Below are 16,104 nucleotides of genomic sequence, written 5' to 3' on the forward strand. Positions count from 1 at the left end.
GGAGCAAAGGAGAACAGGAAGGCTGTGTAGACTGGCAAGTTTTTCTGTAAAAGCCCCTGCTTTTGCGGAAAAACTTGCCAGCTGTCTCCACTGGCCGCTTGAATTTCCGTAAGAACACTGACTTCCTACTGTCTGAAATCAGTGCTGCTTGCGGGAATACTATGCTGCTCCTGTTCGGGCAAAAGTCGCTTTTGCACAAAAGGGCCAGTGTAGACAGCTCAGATTTGTTTTGTGCAAAAAAGCCCCAATCGCGAAAATGGCCATTGGGGTTTTTTTGCGCAAAAGCGCGTCTAGATTGGTACGGACGCTTTTGCGCAAAAAGTGCTTTTCTGTTACAAAACTTTTCCGTTAAAAGCATTTGCGGAAAATCATGCCAGTCTAGACGTAGCCGAAGAGTAAAGAGAAATGGAGCAAATATCAATAGCTGCTTGAGGCTCAGTGAATTCAGGGCTGGTATAAAGAGGCATAAGGTTGACAGCCCTGTGTCCTCTATGTATCCATGGCAACATGAGAACATGCTGAGAATGTGAAGGTTTTGAACAGTTCTCGCTCTGGTTTATGAACAGAATGGGCTCTGTCTGGTATTCCAACCCTTCGGATCTGCAGAATGATCACTGACAGTTACACGTTATTGGGATAGGCATGAGCCACTTAAGACACAGTCATTTGGTCAAATCTAGTTACTTGCTAGGTGTATACTGCTTGTAGATACAGAAGAGCTGCGTCTAGACTGGCAAGATTTTGCGCAAAAACTTGCCAGCTGTCTACACTGGCCGCTTGGATTTGCGCAAGACACTGACGATCTAATGGAAGAATTCAGGGCTTCTTGCGCAAACACTCTGACGCTCCCGCTCAGGGATAAGCCTCTTGCACAAGACACTGACGATCTAATGGAAGAATGCAGGGCTTCTTGCGCAAACACTCTGACGCTCCCGCTCAGGGATAAGCCTCTTGCACAAGACACTGACGATCTAATGGAAGAATGCAGGGCTTCTTGCGCAAATACTCTGACGCTCCCGCTCAGGGATAAGCCTCTTGCGCAAGACACTGACGATCTAATGGAAGAATTCAGGGCTTCTTGCGCAAACACTCTGACGCTCCCGCTCAGGGATAAGCCCTCTTGCGCAGGAATACTTTAGACAGGCACCTTCATTTTTTGCACAAGAAAGCCCGATGGCTAAAATGGCCATCAGAGCTTTCTTGAGCAAAAGTGCGTCTATACTGCGCACGGGTGCTTTTGCGTAAAAGCACTTTTTGTGCAAAAGCATCCTTGCCAATCTAGACGCTCTTTTGCAGAAATACTTTTAACAGAAGAACTTTTCCGTTAAAAGTATTTCCGCAAAATCCTGCCAGTCTAGACGCAGCCAAGATGTCAGCAAAGAAAGCCTGTGCTATGGGCAAGAATAACAAGGCTGCTCCACCTACCACAGCATCCCTCAGAGTCAGTGATGATCACTTTCCCCTAAGCCATGGGGTGACTGCCTCAGGCCAGATGGGTGCAGGAGGGTGGTAGAAGTAGATTAGCCCCAGATTAAATAGTCCCTTTTCCTGGGGTGAACTAACAAACAGGCTAATTCAGAAGAAGCAGGAATTTGCCAGAATCAATTAGGGCAGACAGGCCAAGTAAGACACCATCAATTAAGCTAATTGGGAGCTTTCCAGAACCAATTGAGGCAGGCTAATCAGGAGCCAATAAAGAACCAGTTGGTAGTGGATAATAAGGCCTCCCTTTCTGTTAGTGGCTGTGGAAGGGCTGGGTGGAACAAGCGTGGGCCAGTACCGCGAGGAAGGGACTGTGGCTGGGGAAGGGTCCCAGGGGATCACAGCTGACAGCTGCTGTTGCAGGGTCCCTGGGCTGGAACCTGGAGAGGCGGGAAAGCCTGGGTTCCAACTCCCATTATGCCATGGGAGAGCTGATCTGGACAATGGGATGCTCCATAGGGGAAGGGCTAGTTTGGGAAAGGGACTGTCCTGCCCGCACCACTTGGAGCAGCAGCGGAGACTACAGGGTTTGATTCCCTCCCCTTTCCCCATGCTGGCCAATGCTGAGGGTGGCTAAATAAGTGGCAAGCTTGTGCCCCAGGGAAAGTGCCTAAACCCAGGGCTGCCATGAGCCTGAGTCAAGCCGTCTGCCTGGAAGGGCCGGACTCCCCAGGGCGGGGAGGGAGCTTCGACACGTGTGGGGTAAGCGTGCAGTGCTAACAGGTGGGGGGCATACATCCTCTGTGGTTGAGGAGTGGCTCAGTGTTCATGTAGCCCCTCCCTCGGTGAGCATGATGGGAGGGGGGAGGGGTACATCTGCAAAGAGGGAGAACTGCATCGGGGCTGGTTATCTTGCCCTAGTGCTGCCCATGGAGCTTGTAACAGCTGTTGAACTGGAAGACAGAAAAGTCCATTTCCCACCTTTCCCCGGCTCACCTGTCCTTGACAATCGCATTGACAAGCGGGTTTACCTCCTGGATCCGCGTGATGTAAGCCTGGACAACATCCGTGCATTTCACCTGCAAAAGAAAACAATAGAACCTAACTAGGCCCAGGTGACAGGGAAGCTGCTGATCATGCCAGGATGGTCAGGCTTTTAGAGTCTTGAGATGGAGGAAACTACATTACTGCTCTTGTGGAACTGCCTTTAGCCCCTATATATCCCGGGTCACTGGGTGATAGTCACTTACCTCCGTAGCCGCTTGACTTTCCCCAAAACTCCTATCTACCCCAGTAGCCATTCCCCTGGAATTCCCACTGAAATGAATGGTCAGGATTTCTCCACTGAAAGTCTAATGCATAGGGATCAGCCAGCCATTATAGAAATGCAGCCAGGGCACAAAGTAGCAGCCTCTTTACAGATCACGTAGCAACCCTACCCCACAGATCATGATAAGCAGCATATCCAGCTTAAAATGGCATGGGGAATCAGTAGACTGCAGGGACAAAAGCTGGCATTTAGCCAAGACGCAGAGGTTTACGCTCTCGGTCCGACTAAAACTGACACCGAATTTTGCACCTCGTATAAAGACAGATCATTCCACTGCCATGCAAATACAATCTCGCTCATGATCAATTCTGCAATTTTTTACTGATGACAACAGGGCAGAGTCTTGTTTTTCATCAGACATTTCACAACATGCTGCTGGATCTCTAACTGCACCTACTGCTCTCGGAATCATAGTGCTAAAGAGATGCAGCTCAGCATCCAAGGTACGTGTGGCAGGGGAGCGGACCGGCACTTTAAAGTAAAGAGGCCACAACAAAATTTCCTGGCACCTTTTTTTTTTTTGCTCAACAAAAATTTTCCTGACCCCGGGGGGGGATCATGAATGTAAAAAGGTTGAGCACCACTGACTTAGACTGTTGGCTTCCCCAAATGAAAACCCATTACAAACGAGTGCTGGCATAATTACTATTCCAGCTGAGCCTCAAGAGAGTAGTGTTACACAACTGCCCTTTCTGAAGCATTGTGTTACTAGTGCAGTAGGTCTCTGCCCTTGGAGACTACAGCTGCATTGCTGGAAGACAGCAATGGAGCAGCCAGGGCATGCACAAACACATGCACCCAGTGCTTAATTTATGCCAGGGCTGAGGCTTGGCAGTTCAGTTATGAGAATTAAAAAATGGCTTGAGCTCCGGCACCTCCTCCATTACAATGAAGCCCTACATGTGTAACCCACATACCTGCTGAGCGTGGTGTCCTGTCCCATCTAGTGGCTCCCAGACCGCTGACAGAGAAGCATGAATCTGCTCCACAGCCTTAGCTACCAGCCAGCTGGCTTTTAGCCCATGCCCTGTGACCCAGAGGTTCCAGGTTTGCTTCCACCTCTTGGCGTTCCACGTGCATTACTAGGGCAGTGGGGAAAAAATCTCCCTCTGAAATGATTCATTCATCACCCAGCTGTGTATAAAGCGCTCACTCACCCACAGCTTAGTGAATGAGGGACTGCAGAAATGCAGGCTCCCAGAAGTATTTACAGGCCTGGCACGTCAGGAAGATCAGGCATTCATTACACACCAGTTCTTATGAGGAGGGTTTTTGTCGTGCATTCGAGTGCTCGATGTCACAACCCTCCTTGAGGACTGAGAAACAAGACAGATCATAAAAACGAGGAGATGATCAGGGCTGCTTTCATGCCAGATTATGGCCCATGGCAACTTTACCAGGGAGGCGTGTCCTACGCCCCTCCCAGCAAACAGTGCTGGCTAATCTTGATCTAAGTAGAAGCGCATTCGTGTACATGCCCAAGGAGGCAAAGGGTAAGTCTATATTGCAGATACAGCTGGCTGGGCCAGTTTACTCCGGCTTGCATGAGAAAGGGGAGCAGAAGGGGCCAGAATGTGGAGACCCCGCCCAAGGGGACAGAGCGCAGTGGGGGGAACCCAGAGAGCGCAAGTGGGTGATGCGCACCAGATCCCTCCCTCAACCTAGGGACTAAGCCTGGGGGGTTCCCCCTCACCGCAGGGGGGGCAGAGCAAGGCAGGGGTTTCGGGGGGGAGGGGGAATAGGGGCATAGCAGGAGACCTGACACCGGGTGACAGGGGCAGAGCGACAGGGTCCCTTCCACCCAAGCTGGGGACAAGGGGCTGGCCCTGGGCAGTCTCCCCTCACCACGGGAAGCAGAAGGGCGGAGTGAAGTGGGGTATTCAAGGGCAAGGGGGGATCCTTCCATCGGGGCAGAGCGCAAGGGGGCGGAGCACAGAGGAGATCCGAGGGGGGCAGCCGGGGGAGGACCCGGGGATAAGAGGGGGGTCAGAAGGGGTGGGACATGGGGGCAGAGGGGGAGGGGCTGGAGGAGCAGGGCAGGTCCTGGGGGGGAAGGAGGGGCAAAGGGGGAGGGGTGGGGGAGCGGGGCAGATCCTGGGGGGAAGGAGGGGCAAAGGGGGAGGGGCTGGAGGAGCAGGGCAGGTCCTGGGGGAGGAAGGAGGGGCAAAGGGGGAGGGGTGGGGAAGCGGGGCAGATCCTGGGGGGGAAGGAAGGGCAGAGGGGGAGGGGCTGGAGGAGCAGGGCAGGTCCTGGGGGGGAAGGAGGGGCAAAGGGGGAGGGGTGGGGGAGCGGGGCAGATCCTGGAGGGAAGGAGGGGCAGAGGGGGAGGGGCTGGAGGAGCAGGGCAGGTCCTGGGGGGGGAAGGAGGGGCAAAGGGGGAGGGGCTGGAGGAGCGGGGCAGATCCTGGGGGGAAGGAGGGGCAAAGGGGGAGGGGCTGGAGGAGCGGGGCAGATCCTGGGGGGAAGGAGGGGCAAAGGGGGAGGGGCTGGAGGAGCGGGGCAGATCCTGAGGGGAAAGAGGGGCAAAGGGGGAGGGGTGGGGGAGCGGGGCAGATCCTGAGGGGAAAGAGGGGCAAAGGGGGAGGGGTGGGGGAGTGGGGCAGATTCTGGGGGGGAAGGAGGAGCGGGGAACATCGTGGGGGGAAGAAGGGGCAAAGGGGGAGGGGCTGGAGGAGCGGGGCAGATCCTGAGGGGACAGAGGGGCAAAGGGGGAGGGGTGGGGGAGTGGGGCAGATTCTGGGGGGGAAGGAGGGGCAAAGGGGGAGGGGCTGGAGGAGCGGGGCACATCGTGGGGGGAAGGAGGGGCAAAGGGGGAGGGGCTGGAGGAGCGGGGCACATCCTGGGGGGTCGGAGGGGGTAAAGGGGAAGGGCCTGGGGGTACAAGGAGAGTCAAAAGAGGCGGGGCGCGGGGCAGAGGGGGCAAGGTCCAAAGGGGCGGAGTCAAAGGGGGCAGGGCAGAGGGGCGAAGTCAAAAGGGGCCGGGCAGAGGGGCAGGGCGAGAGGGGGCGGGGTCCAAAGGGGCGGGGCGCGGGGCAGAGGGGGCGGGGTCCAAAGGGGCGGGGCGCGGGGCAGGGGAGAGGGGCGGGGTCCAAAGGGGCGGGGCGCGGGGCAGGGGAGAGGAGGCGGGGTCCAAAGGGGCAGGGCGCGGGGCAGGGGAGAGGGGGCGGGGTCCAAAGGGGCGGGGCGCGGGGCAGGGCAGAGGGGCGGGGTCCAAAGGGGCGGGGCGTGGGGCAGGGCAGAGGGGGCGGGGTCCAAAGGGGCGGGGCAGAGGGGGCGGGGTCCAAAGGGGCGGGGCGCGGGGCAGGGCAGAGGGGGCGGGGTCCAAAGGGGCGGGGCGCGGGGCAGGGCAGAGGGGGCGGGGTCCAAAGGGGCGGGGCGCGGGGCAGGGCAGAGGGGGCGGGGTCCAAAGGGGCGGGGCGCGGGGCAGAGGGGCGGGGTCCAAAGGGGCGGGGCAGGGGAAGGGGGCGGGGTCCAAAGGGGCGGGGCGCGGGGCAGGGCAGAGGGGGCGGGATCCAAAGGGGCGGGGCGCGGGGCAGGGCAGAGGGGGCGGGGTCCAAAGGGGCGGGGCGCGGGGCAGGGCAGAGGGGGCGGGGTCCAAAGGGGCGGGACGCAGGGCAGAGGGGGCGGGGTCCAAAGGGGCGGGGCACGGGGCAGGGCAGAGGGGGCGGGATCCAAAGGGGCGGGGCGCGGGGCAGGGGAGGGGGCGGGGGTCCAAAGGGGCGGGGCGCGGGGCAGGGCAGAGGGGGGGGGGTCCAAAGAGGCGGGGCGCGGGGCAGGGGAGAGGGGGCAGGGTCCAAAGGGGCGGGGCGCGGGGCAGGGCAGAGGGGGCGGGGTCCAAAGGGGCGGGGCAGGGGAGAGGGGGCGGGGTCCAAAGGGGCGGGGCGCGGGGCAGGGCAGAGGGGGCGGGGTCCAAAGGGGCGGGGCGCGGGGCAGGGCAGAGGGGGCGGGATCCAAAGGGGCGGGGCGCGGGGCAGAGGGGGCGGGGTCCAAAGGGGCGGAGCGCGGGGCAGGGGAGAGGGGTCCAAAGGGGCGGGGCGCGGGGCAGGGGAAGGGGGCGGGGTCCAAAGGGGCGGGGCGCGGGGCAGGGGAGAGGGGTCCAAAGGGGCGGAGCGCGGGGCAGGGGAGAGGGGTCCAAAGGGGCGGGGCGCGGGGCAGGGGAAGGGGGCGGGGTTCAAAGGGGCGGGGCGCGGGGCAGGGCAGAGGGGGCGGGGTCCAAAGGGGCGGGGCGCGGGGCAGGGGAGAGGGGCGGGGTCCAAAGGGGCGGGGCGCGGGGCAGGGGAGAGGGGTCCAAAGGGGCGGGGCGCGGGGCAGAGGGGGCGGGGTCCAAAGGGGCGGGGCGCGGGGCAGGGCAGAGGGGCGGGGTCCAAAGGGGCGGGGCGCGGGGCAGGGGAGAGGGGCGGGGCCCAAAGGGGCGGGGCGCGGGGCAGAGGGGGCGGGGTCCAAAGGGGCGGGGCGCCCCCTGCCCGAGTCCGGGCGCCCTGCCGCTCCCAGCAGCCCCCGCGGCCGCGCGCTCACCTGCCGTTGGCGGAGGCGCCGGGCCAGCTGGGCGGCCGGCAGCAGCAGCAGCGCCTGGCCCGGCGGGGGCGCGCAGCGCGCGGGGGTCCCGGCCGGCGGGGCCGCGCGGGGGCGGGGGCCGAGCGCCGCGGAGGCGCGCGCCGCCAGGCTGAGCAGCACGAGCAGGGCGCGCGACAGGAGCCGCAGCAGCAGCGCGAGGCAGCGCTCGCCGCGCGACAGCGCCATGGCGGGGGGGACCCACAATGCAGCGCGCGGCGCCGCCCCTCCCGCCGCCTGCACAGCCCCGGGGGCGGGGCGCGCCGGGCACGGCTGAGGGAAGCTCGCAGCCGAGGGGGCGGGGCCCACGGGCCTGGCGGAGCAGGGCGCGGGGCGGGGTCTGGTGCCCCCCGCCGGCCCCCGTGGGGCCCCCCCAGCCCTCCCCGGGCCTGCATCGCCCCCCAGCACCCGGCCTGCTCCTGGACCCCCCCCCACATCCTCCTAGGGGCAGCATTGCCTGGACACCCCCACACCACTGGGATTACCCCTCCCCTCCACACACGCCTCTTGCCAGGTATGGGGTCACCATCCCTCTGCTCCCCGGTGTGAAAAGGGCCCTAGGGCTCAAGCCATTGGTACATGGAGAGGAAGCCGGCCTTGCAGGGCTCAGTCCTGCAGCGATGCATGAGAACCTGCAGAACAGGGAGCCCCAAGCCTTCCAAAATCACAACTGGCTTAAACTAATGACTAGCAGGCTCCGTGTGTTGGTCCTTTGGTGCCATCTGCACTAGAGTTCACCTCTTCAAACATGGAACATGAAAGAAATCCCAGGAGCGGAAAGCAAGGCAAGCAGGTTTTGGCTGAGTATTTGTTCTGCTGCAGCGCCTCCGTGCTCCAGCTCTGGGAGGACTGGGGGTCAGAGGACAAGTCGCAGATCCCAGAACCCGGCGCAAGCCCTGAGGGGATTCATTCCCTTATCAAGCTGCTTTATGGCTGCAAACTCCAAAGCTCAACATTTGCGCAGCCAGCGATTCCCGGGGGAGCACAGGCAGAGACACCAGGGTTTCATGGGACAAACGTCAAACGTAACCCTCAATCTCCCAGGAGGGGACTCTTCATGCTGCATGCGCCTTCAGAGGCAGCAGCCGGGCCCAGGACTCTTCATGCTGCATGCGCCTTCAGAAGCAGCAGCCGGCCCGGGACTCTTCATGCTGCATGCGCCTTCAGAGGCAGCAGCCGGCCCGGGACTCTTCATGCTGCATGCGCCTTCAGAAGCAGCATCCGGCCCGGGACTCTTCATGCTGCATGCGCCTTCAGAGGCAGCAGCCGGCCCGGGACTCTTCATGCTGCATGCGCCTTCCGAAGCAGCAGCCGGCCCGGGACTCTTCATGCTGCATGCGCCTTCAGAAGCAGCATCCGGCCCGGGACTCTTCATGCTGCATGCGCCTTCAGAAGCAGCATCCGGCCCGGGACTCTTCATGCTGCATGCGCCTTCAGAGGCAGCAGCCGGGCCCAGGACTCTTCATGCTGCATGCGCCTTCAGAAGCAGCAGCCGGCCCGGGACTCTTCATGCTGCATGCGCCTTCCGAAGCAGCAGCCGGCCCGGGACTCTTCATGCTGCATGCGCCTTCAGAGGCAGCAGCCGGGCCGAGGACTCTTCATGCTGCATGCGCCTTCAGAGGCAGCAGCCGGGCCCGGGACTCTTCACGCTGCATGTGCCTTCAGAGGCAGCAGCCGGCCTGGCCCGGTGTGGAGGCTTGCGCTGCCGGGGATGCTTTGGAACCAGGGCAGCCAAAGCCTGTAGCGGCAGCTTTGGCACTGAGCCCTGGGCGCTGCTGCACAAGCCAACCCCCCAGGTCCGCAATGGAAGCTGGTGCTTCTGAGGAGCCAGCTCTGCAGTCCTGGGGCGATGAAAGCGGATCCCTTCTGCAAGTGGTGTAGCCAGAAGGGGCTAGGTGGGTGGGCAATGGCTGGGAGGGGAGCAGCACCAGGCCCCTTCCCCCCTTCCCAGCTGGCCTTGGAGGAGAGGGAGGGAGGGAGATGTTCTTGCCAGGGGCCCTGTAAAAATGTGGGCCACCCACTTTGCCCCCCTGCTGGAAATGGGGGTTGGGGCCAGGGCTTACCCTGCTCCGCCCACCTGGGGCTCCAGCAGGGGAGGTGGTCGGGGTAGGACACGGGCTTGCAAGCCCCCAATTCTGCTGTTAGGAGCTCTGGGCAGGTAGAGCAGGACGTGGCTCTGGCGGGCCTGTGCACTAAGCGCTGGCCCACTGGGAGCTATGCCCCTGCCTTCTCCAGGTAACAAGTCCGTGAAGTCCCACCCCCTGCAGAATGGCCAGGTGACACTCCCTCTGGTGCACCGGGCGTTGGCCAGACCCTTGTCTGACCCAGCCCGGCCGTTCTTAATGAGGAGCAATATTAATTTCGGGTGGATGACGCAGCATGATTGAGATTTTGGCCTAAGACAAAATGTAGGCGTCATTCGCTTTTAGAAAACTTCTCATTTCTTTCTTTCCAGAGACTGTCCCAAATCTGTTGCCTTATGGCCTTATGTCTGAGGAGTCAGGCTGCTTCCTTTGGAAGTTAATTTCCTTGGCACTGAAATGGATACCACCGGCATCAGCTGCTAGCAAGCTAAGGCACTCACAGGAACATCTGGTGGAATTTAGGAAATGTATTGGTGACCCGGGTGCAAAGCTAGGTTGTACAGCGCTCTCTCCCTCCCAGCAGAGTGCAGGGAAACTTCCATGTTCTATTGATTTTCCTAGCCCAGCTTCCGAGCTGTGCATGTGCTCTTGCTCTGTGGCCGCGCGTCAAGGTCCCCCCGCCTCCTGCACCCCCGTAATGGCACGAACAGACTCCACCAGCCAGTAGAACAGAGGGAGTTTATTGCTTCTTCAGGATACAGCACAGCACAGATGTCATCTGGTCACAGGGAAGGCCTAGGATGCCTCAGCCCCCCTTGAGATGGGGGAGCCTGGGCCCCTAAATCCCAGGCCCCTTGCTTAGGCTGCCTCCTCCATGATACCAGACAGAAACTAAAATGTCCCTTCCAGCCCTGCCCCCCAGCCAGGGGCTGGCCTCACCCTCCTTCCTTTGGCTCTCTCCCTGGGAGCCAGCTGGTGGGACAGGTTGGGAGCCCCTTGCATAATGACTCATCCCCTGCCCTGCTGGGCCGTGCTGCAGCCAGCAGCCAGTGGGGGTCACCCACAGCTCACCGCCCAGCACAGCAACCGGCAAGGTACCAACGCTACATCACATGCTCTCTTTCTCCCCCTCCCCATCTTTGTTAGTGCACCTCTAAACAGCACTGGAATCATTTCACTGGAGAGCAGTTCACAAGCCAATACCTCCTGGGACTAGCTAGTGCCACTCAGTCCGACTGATCTGGAGCCACGCCAGTAAAACAGCCATTGCAGGTCACGGCGCCGCAGGGAAAACAGCTGCACTTGATTTTATTTTTATAAAGACAGTTGAATAGGAAGCAGCAAGTGGGGAAGTGATTCTTGCTTCGGTGAGACCCCTCCAGAATGCTGCACACAGGCCTGGACTTGGGGTCCAGGTTTTAAGGAGTGTGTTGAAAAATCAGAGAGGCTGCAAGAACCACAAAAGTTAACTGAGGGCCAGAATAAATGGCTTAGACAGACAGACCCAGAGGGATGAAAACCCTTTGAGCTTACGGACCAGATCAAGAGCTATCTGAAGTGCCTTTGCAGGGGGAAGGCACGGGCTTTTAAAGGGCTCTAGCCGAGAGAGGCACAAGCAGAACCAATGGCTGGAAAGAGAAGCCAGACAGTCCCAGGCACACATTAACGCTGCTGGCTAAGTGGCACCAGCTACCAAGGGAGGTGGGGAACTTTACAAAGGCTGGAGTCTTTGAATGAACAAGCCTGGAAAGAGGAGGATGTTCCAGACTTGGGTTATTTGAATGGAGCCCTCTCTTGCCTCTGGACCCTCCAACCCGTTTCCAAGCACTGATTTCCATGGAAGTTGGAGGCCCCACTAGCTCTAAAGGCTGGGCTTGGAGGCTGCTTTAGACAGAAGTGACTGGGCTCCAGGCGGAGGACGCAGGGGAAACGGAACGGCAGGCTAGCCCAGAGGTCAGGCTAGAGACTCGCACGCTCCCTGTGGGTTTTCAATCCTATACACGAGAGTGCATGGCAGAGCCAACGGGAAGCGAGGTCACCCCAGGGCCTGCCCGCACGTGACAACGCTGCACTGCTAGAGGGCTGCTGACGGCACAGGGATGGACTTGTGTGTGTCGCTTGTGGACGATGCAGCCGCCTCGCAATCGTACTAACGGAAGCAGCAGTGGGAACAACACGGCAGGGGGGCGGGAAGGGGGCTGGCCAAGGCCCCGGAAGGATGGGTCAGCAGCCGCTCAGGCTACATTGACACTGCATGGCACCACGGCTCAGCACCTCAGCCAGCTCCAGCTGGGAGCAGTCTTCCCTGGGACTGGGTGCTAGGATGACCACCCAGGAGAGATTCACAAGCCGCCCACCTGATTAGCAGAGCGCCCCCAGCCAGCAGCCTGCGTCTCCAGTGGTGGTACACATGCTTCAGTTCACACAACAAAATTTATCCTGCACATGGATGGAAAAAGTGAGAGAGGACATTGGCTGGTGGGGCTAAACCCAAGTGGAGAGCAGACGTGGGGCCAGGCTCTGAGCCCTTCCACTCTAACTCCACGTGCGAGAGAACACACCACAGGTCACTGGGCTAAACCCGAGTGGAGAGCAGACGTGGGACCAGGCTCTGAGCCCTTCCACGCTAACTCCACGTGCGAGAGAACACACCGCAGGTCACTGGGCTAAACCCGAGTGGAGAGCAGACGTGGGACCAGGCTCTGAGCCCTTCCACGCTAACTCCACGTGCGAGAGAACACACCGCAGGTCACTGGGCTAAACCCGAGTGGAGAGCAGACATGGGGCCAGGCTCTGAGCCCTTCCACGCTAACTCCACGTGCGAGAGAACACACCGCAGGTCACTGGGCTAAACCCGAGTGGAGAGCAGATGTGGGACCAGGCTCTGAGCCCTTCCATGCTAACTCCACGTGTGAGAGAACACACCGCAGGTCACTGGGCTAAACCCGAGTGGAGAGCAGACGTGGGGCCAGGCTCTGAGCCCTTCCACGCTAACTCCACGTGCGAGAGAACACACCGCAGGTCACTGGGCTAAACCCGAGTGGAGAGCAGACGTGGGGCCAGGCTCTGAGCCCTTCCACGCTAACTCCACGTGCGAGAGAACACACCACAGGTCACTGGGCTAAACCCGAGTGGAGAGCAGACATGGGGCCAGGCTCTGAGCCCTTCCACGCTAACTCCACGTGCGAGAGAACACACCGCAGGTCACTGGGCTAAACCCGAGTGGAGAGCAGATGTGGGACCAGGCTCTGAGCCCTTCCACGCTAACTCCACGTGTGAGAGAACACACCGCAGGTCACTGGGCTAAACCCGAGTGGAGAGCAGACGTGGGACCAGGCTCTGAGCCCTTCCACGCTAACTCCACGTGCGAGAGAACACACCACAGGTCACTGGGCTAAACCCGAGTGGAGAGCAGACGTGGGGCCAGGCTCTGAGCCCTTCCACGCTAACTCCACGTGCGAGAGAACACACCGCAGGTCCTGGGCTAAACCCAAGAGGAGAGCAGACGTGGGACCAGGCTCTGAGCCCTTCCACGCTAACTCCACGTGCGAGAGAACACACCACAGGTCACTGGGCTAAACCCGAGTGGAGAGCAGACGTGGGGCCAGGCTCTGAGCCCTTCCACGCTAACTCCACGTGCGAGAGAACACACCGCAGGTCACTGGGCTAAACCCGAGTGGAGAGCAGACGTGGGACCAGGCTCTGAGCCCTTCCACGCTAACTCCACGTGCGAGAGAACACACCACAGGTCACTGGGCTAAACCCGAGTGGAGAGCAGACGTGGGGCCAGGCTCTGAGCCCTTCCACGCTAACTCCACGTGCGAGAGAACACACCGCAGGTCCTGGGCTAAACCCAAGAGGAGAGCAGACGTGGGACCAGGCTCTGAGCCCTTCCACGCTAACTCCACGTGCGAGAGAACACACCACAGGTCACTGGGCTAAACCCGAGTGGAGAGCAGACGTGGGGCCAGGCTCTGAGCCCCTTCCACGCTAACTCCACGTGCGAGAGAACACACCGCAGGTCACTGGGCTAAACCCGAGTGGAGAGCAGACGTGGGGCCAGGCTCTGAGCCCCTTCCACGCTAACTCCACGTGCGAGAGAACACACCGCAGGTCACTGGGCTAAACCCGAGTGGAGAGCAGACGTGGGGCCAGGCTCTGAGCCCTTCCACGCTAACTCCACGTGCGAGAGAACACGCCGCAGGTCACTGGGCTAAACCCGAGTGGAGAGCAGACGTGGGACCAGGCTCTGAGCCCTTCCACGCTAACTCCACGTGCGAGAGAACACACCGCAGGTCACTGGGCTAAACCCGAGTGGAGAGCAGACATGGGGCCAGGCTCTGAGCCCTTCCACGCTAACTCCACGTGCGAGAGAACACACCACAGGTCACTGGGCTAAACCCGAGTGGAGAGCAGACATGGGACCAGGCTCTGAGCCCTTCCACGCTAACTCCACGTGCGAGAGAACACACCGCAGGTCCTGGGCTAAACCCAAGAGGAGAGCAGACGTGGGGCCAGGCTCTGAGCTCTTCCACGCTAACTCCACGTGCGAGAGAACACACCGCAGGTCACTGGGCTAAACCCGAGTGGAGAGCAGACGTGGGGCCAGGCTCTGAGCCCCTTCCACGCTAACTCCACGTGCGAGAGAACACACCGCAGGTCACTGGGCTAAACCCGAGTGGAGAGCAGACGTGGGGCCAGGCTCTGAGCCCCTTCCACGCTAACTCCACGTGCGAGAGAACACACCGCAGGTCACTGGGCTAAACCCGAGTGGAGAGCAGACGTGGGGCCAGGCTCTGAGCCCTTCCACGCTAACTCCACGTGCGAGAGAACACGCCGCAGGTCACTGGGCTAAACCCGAGTGGAGAGCAGACGTGGGACCAGGCTCTGAGCCCTTCCACGCTAACTCCACGTGCGAGAGAACACACCGCAGGTCACTGGGCTAAACCCGAGTGGAGAGCAGACATGGGGCCAGGCTCTGAGCCCTTCCACGCTAACTCCACGTGCGAGAGAACACGCCGCAGGTCCTGGGCTAAACCCAAGAGGAGAGCAGACGTGGGGCCAGGCTCTGAGCCCTTCCATGCTAATTCCACGTGCGAGAGAACACACCACAGGTCACTGGGCTAAACCCGAGTGGAGAGCAGACGTGGGGCCAGGCTCTGAGCCCTTCCACGCTAACTCCACGTGCGAGAGAACACACCGCAGGTCACTGGGTTAAACCCAAGAGGAAAGCAGACGAGGGGCCAGGCTCTGAGCCCTTCCACGCTAACTCCACGTGCGAGAGAACACGCCGCAGGTCACTGGGCTAAACCCGAGTGGAGAGCAGATGTGGGGCCAGGCTCTGAGCCCTTCCACGCTAACTCCACGTGCGAGAGAACACACCGCAGGTCCTGGGCTAAACCCGAGTGGAGAGCAGACGTGGGGCCAGGCTCTGAGCCCTTCCATGCTAACTCCACGTGCGAGAGAACACACCGCAGGTCACTGGGCTAAACCCGAGTGGAGAGCAGACGTGGGGCCAGGCTCTGAGCCCTTCCATGCTAACTCCACGTGCGAGAGAACACACCGCAGGTCACTGGGTTAAACCCAAGAGGAGAGCAGACGAGGGGCCAGGCTCTGAGCCCTTCCACGCTAACTCCACGTGCGAGAGAACACACCGCAGGTCCTGGGCTAAACCCGAGTGGAGAGCAGACCTGGGGCCAGGCTCTGAGCCCTTCCACGCTAACTCCACGTGCGAGAGAACACACTGCAGGTCCTGGGCTAAACCCGAGTGGAGAGCAGACGTGGGGCCAGGCTCTGAGCCCTTCCACGCTAACTCCACGTGCGAGAGAACACGCCGCAGGTCACTGGGTTAAACCCAAGAGGAGAGCAGACGAGGGGCCAGGCTCTGAGCCCTTCCACGCTAACTCCACGTGCGAGAGAACATGCCGCAGGTCCTGGGCTAAACCCGAGTGGAGAGCAGACGAGGGGCCAGGCTCTGAGCCCTTCCACGCTAACTCCACGTGCGAGAGAACATGCCGCAGGTCACTGGGCAGCCAGTTGGCTGACAGGGTCTTGCAGTGCACACACAGAACGGGGCCTGTCCTCTGAGCAGTGGTGTGCTGTGCACCAATGCCAGCGAAGCTGCCAATACAATCCCCACCATAGAACCCTTCCCAAGCATGCGCCACTTGCTCCAAAGCTACAAACGCGGAGCTGGATCCTCACCTACCTCGGGTGCAGTTGTGGGCACCCTGGCAGCTGGCCCATGGGCTGACTGACAGCGTGTCCGAGAACACCCATAGCCCCGCGGGAACGCAGTCTTGCTGGCGGTGGCTTGGCAATCCCTGGTGCCGGTAAGCCAGGCCCTCCGCTTTCCCTCCCTCTCACTGCTCTTGGGCGGGGGGAGGGGGGGGACCATGTTTACTACTGACCCGGGCTGGAAAGAATCTAAGCACGGAAAGGCTCCTGCTATTTCAGGAATGCGTTTGCTTTGCAGCCCCTCTCTGCTGCATCTGCTGCATGTTAACGCCACAGCTTCAAGTGCAGCCCCTGCCTGCGTATGTCCCAGACCTCCCTGCTCTGACTCCTCTTCCCCCGCCAGGCGAGGGCACCGGCGCCGCCGACAGAGGAACTGCCCTCGTGTTCGTCTCTGCGCCAGAAGCCGCCCCAAGGCAGAGGCAGCAGAATTCTGCACGGACCCGAGAGAGCCTGGCTTCCCCAGGAGCTAGCGGTGGTCGC

At 60.9% G+C, this 16,104-nt stretch overlaps 1 protein-coding gene across 2 annotated transcripts in view; it reads right to left on the reverse strand.

Annotated features, from left to right (window-relative positions):
* The window catches only part of FAAH2 (fatty acid amide hydrolase 2), a 29,448-nt gene extending 13,493 nt beyond the window's left edge, over window positions 1-15,955 (reverse strand). The window contains exons 1-2 of one of the 2 annotated variants that reach the window (XM_014573365.4): window positions 15,596-15,955; window positions 2,419-2,501 (exon numbers count right to left, since the gene is read on the reverse strand). In XM_014573365.4, the coding sequence (XP_014428851.4) occupies window positions 2,419-2,501; window positions 15,596-15,784 (272 nt within the window). In that variant the 5' untranslated portion in view covers window positions 15,785-15,955. Of the gene's footprint in view, window positions 1-2,418; window positions 2,502-7,267; window positions 7,517-15,595 lie in introns of those variants that run through there. The other variant, XM_075941263.2, reaches the window with a different exon arrangement.
* Between the last annotated feature and the right edge of the window lie 149 nt (window positions 15,956-16,104).

This window comes from Pelodiscus sinensis, chromosome 13 (assembly GCF_052426305.1).
Source record: "Pelodiscus sinensis isolate ZL-2025 chromosome 13, ASM5242630v1, whole genome shotgun sequence".
Taxonomy (NCBI): Eukaryota; Metazoa; Chordata; order Testudines; family Trionychidae; genus Pelodiscus; species Pelodiscus sinensis.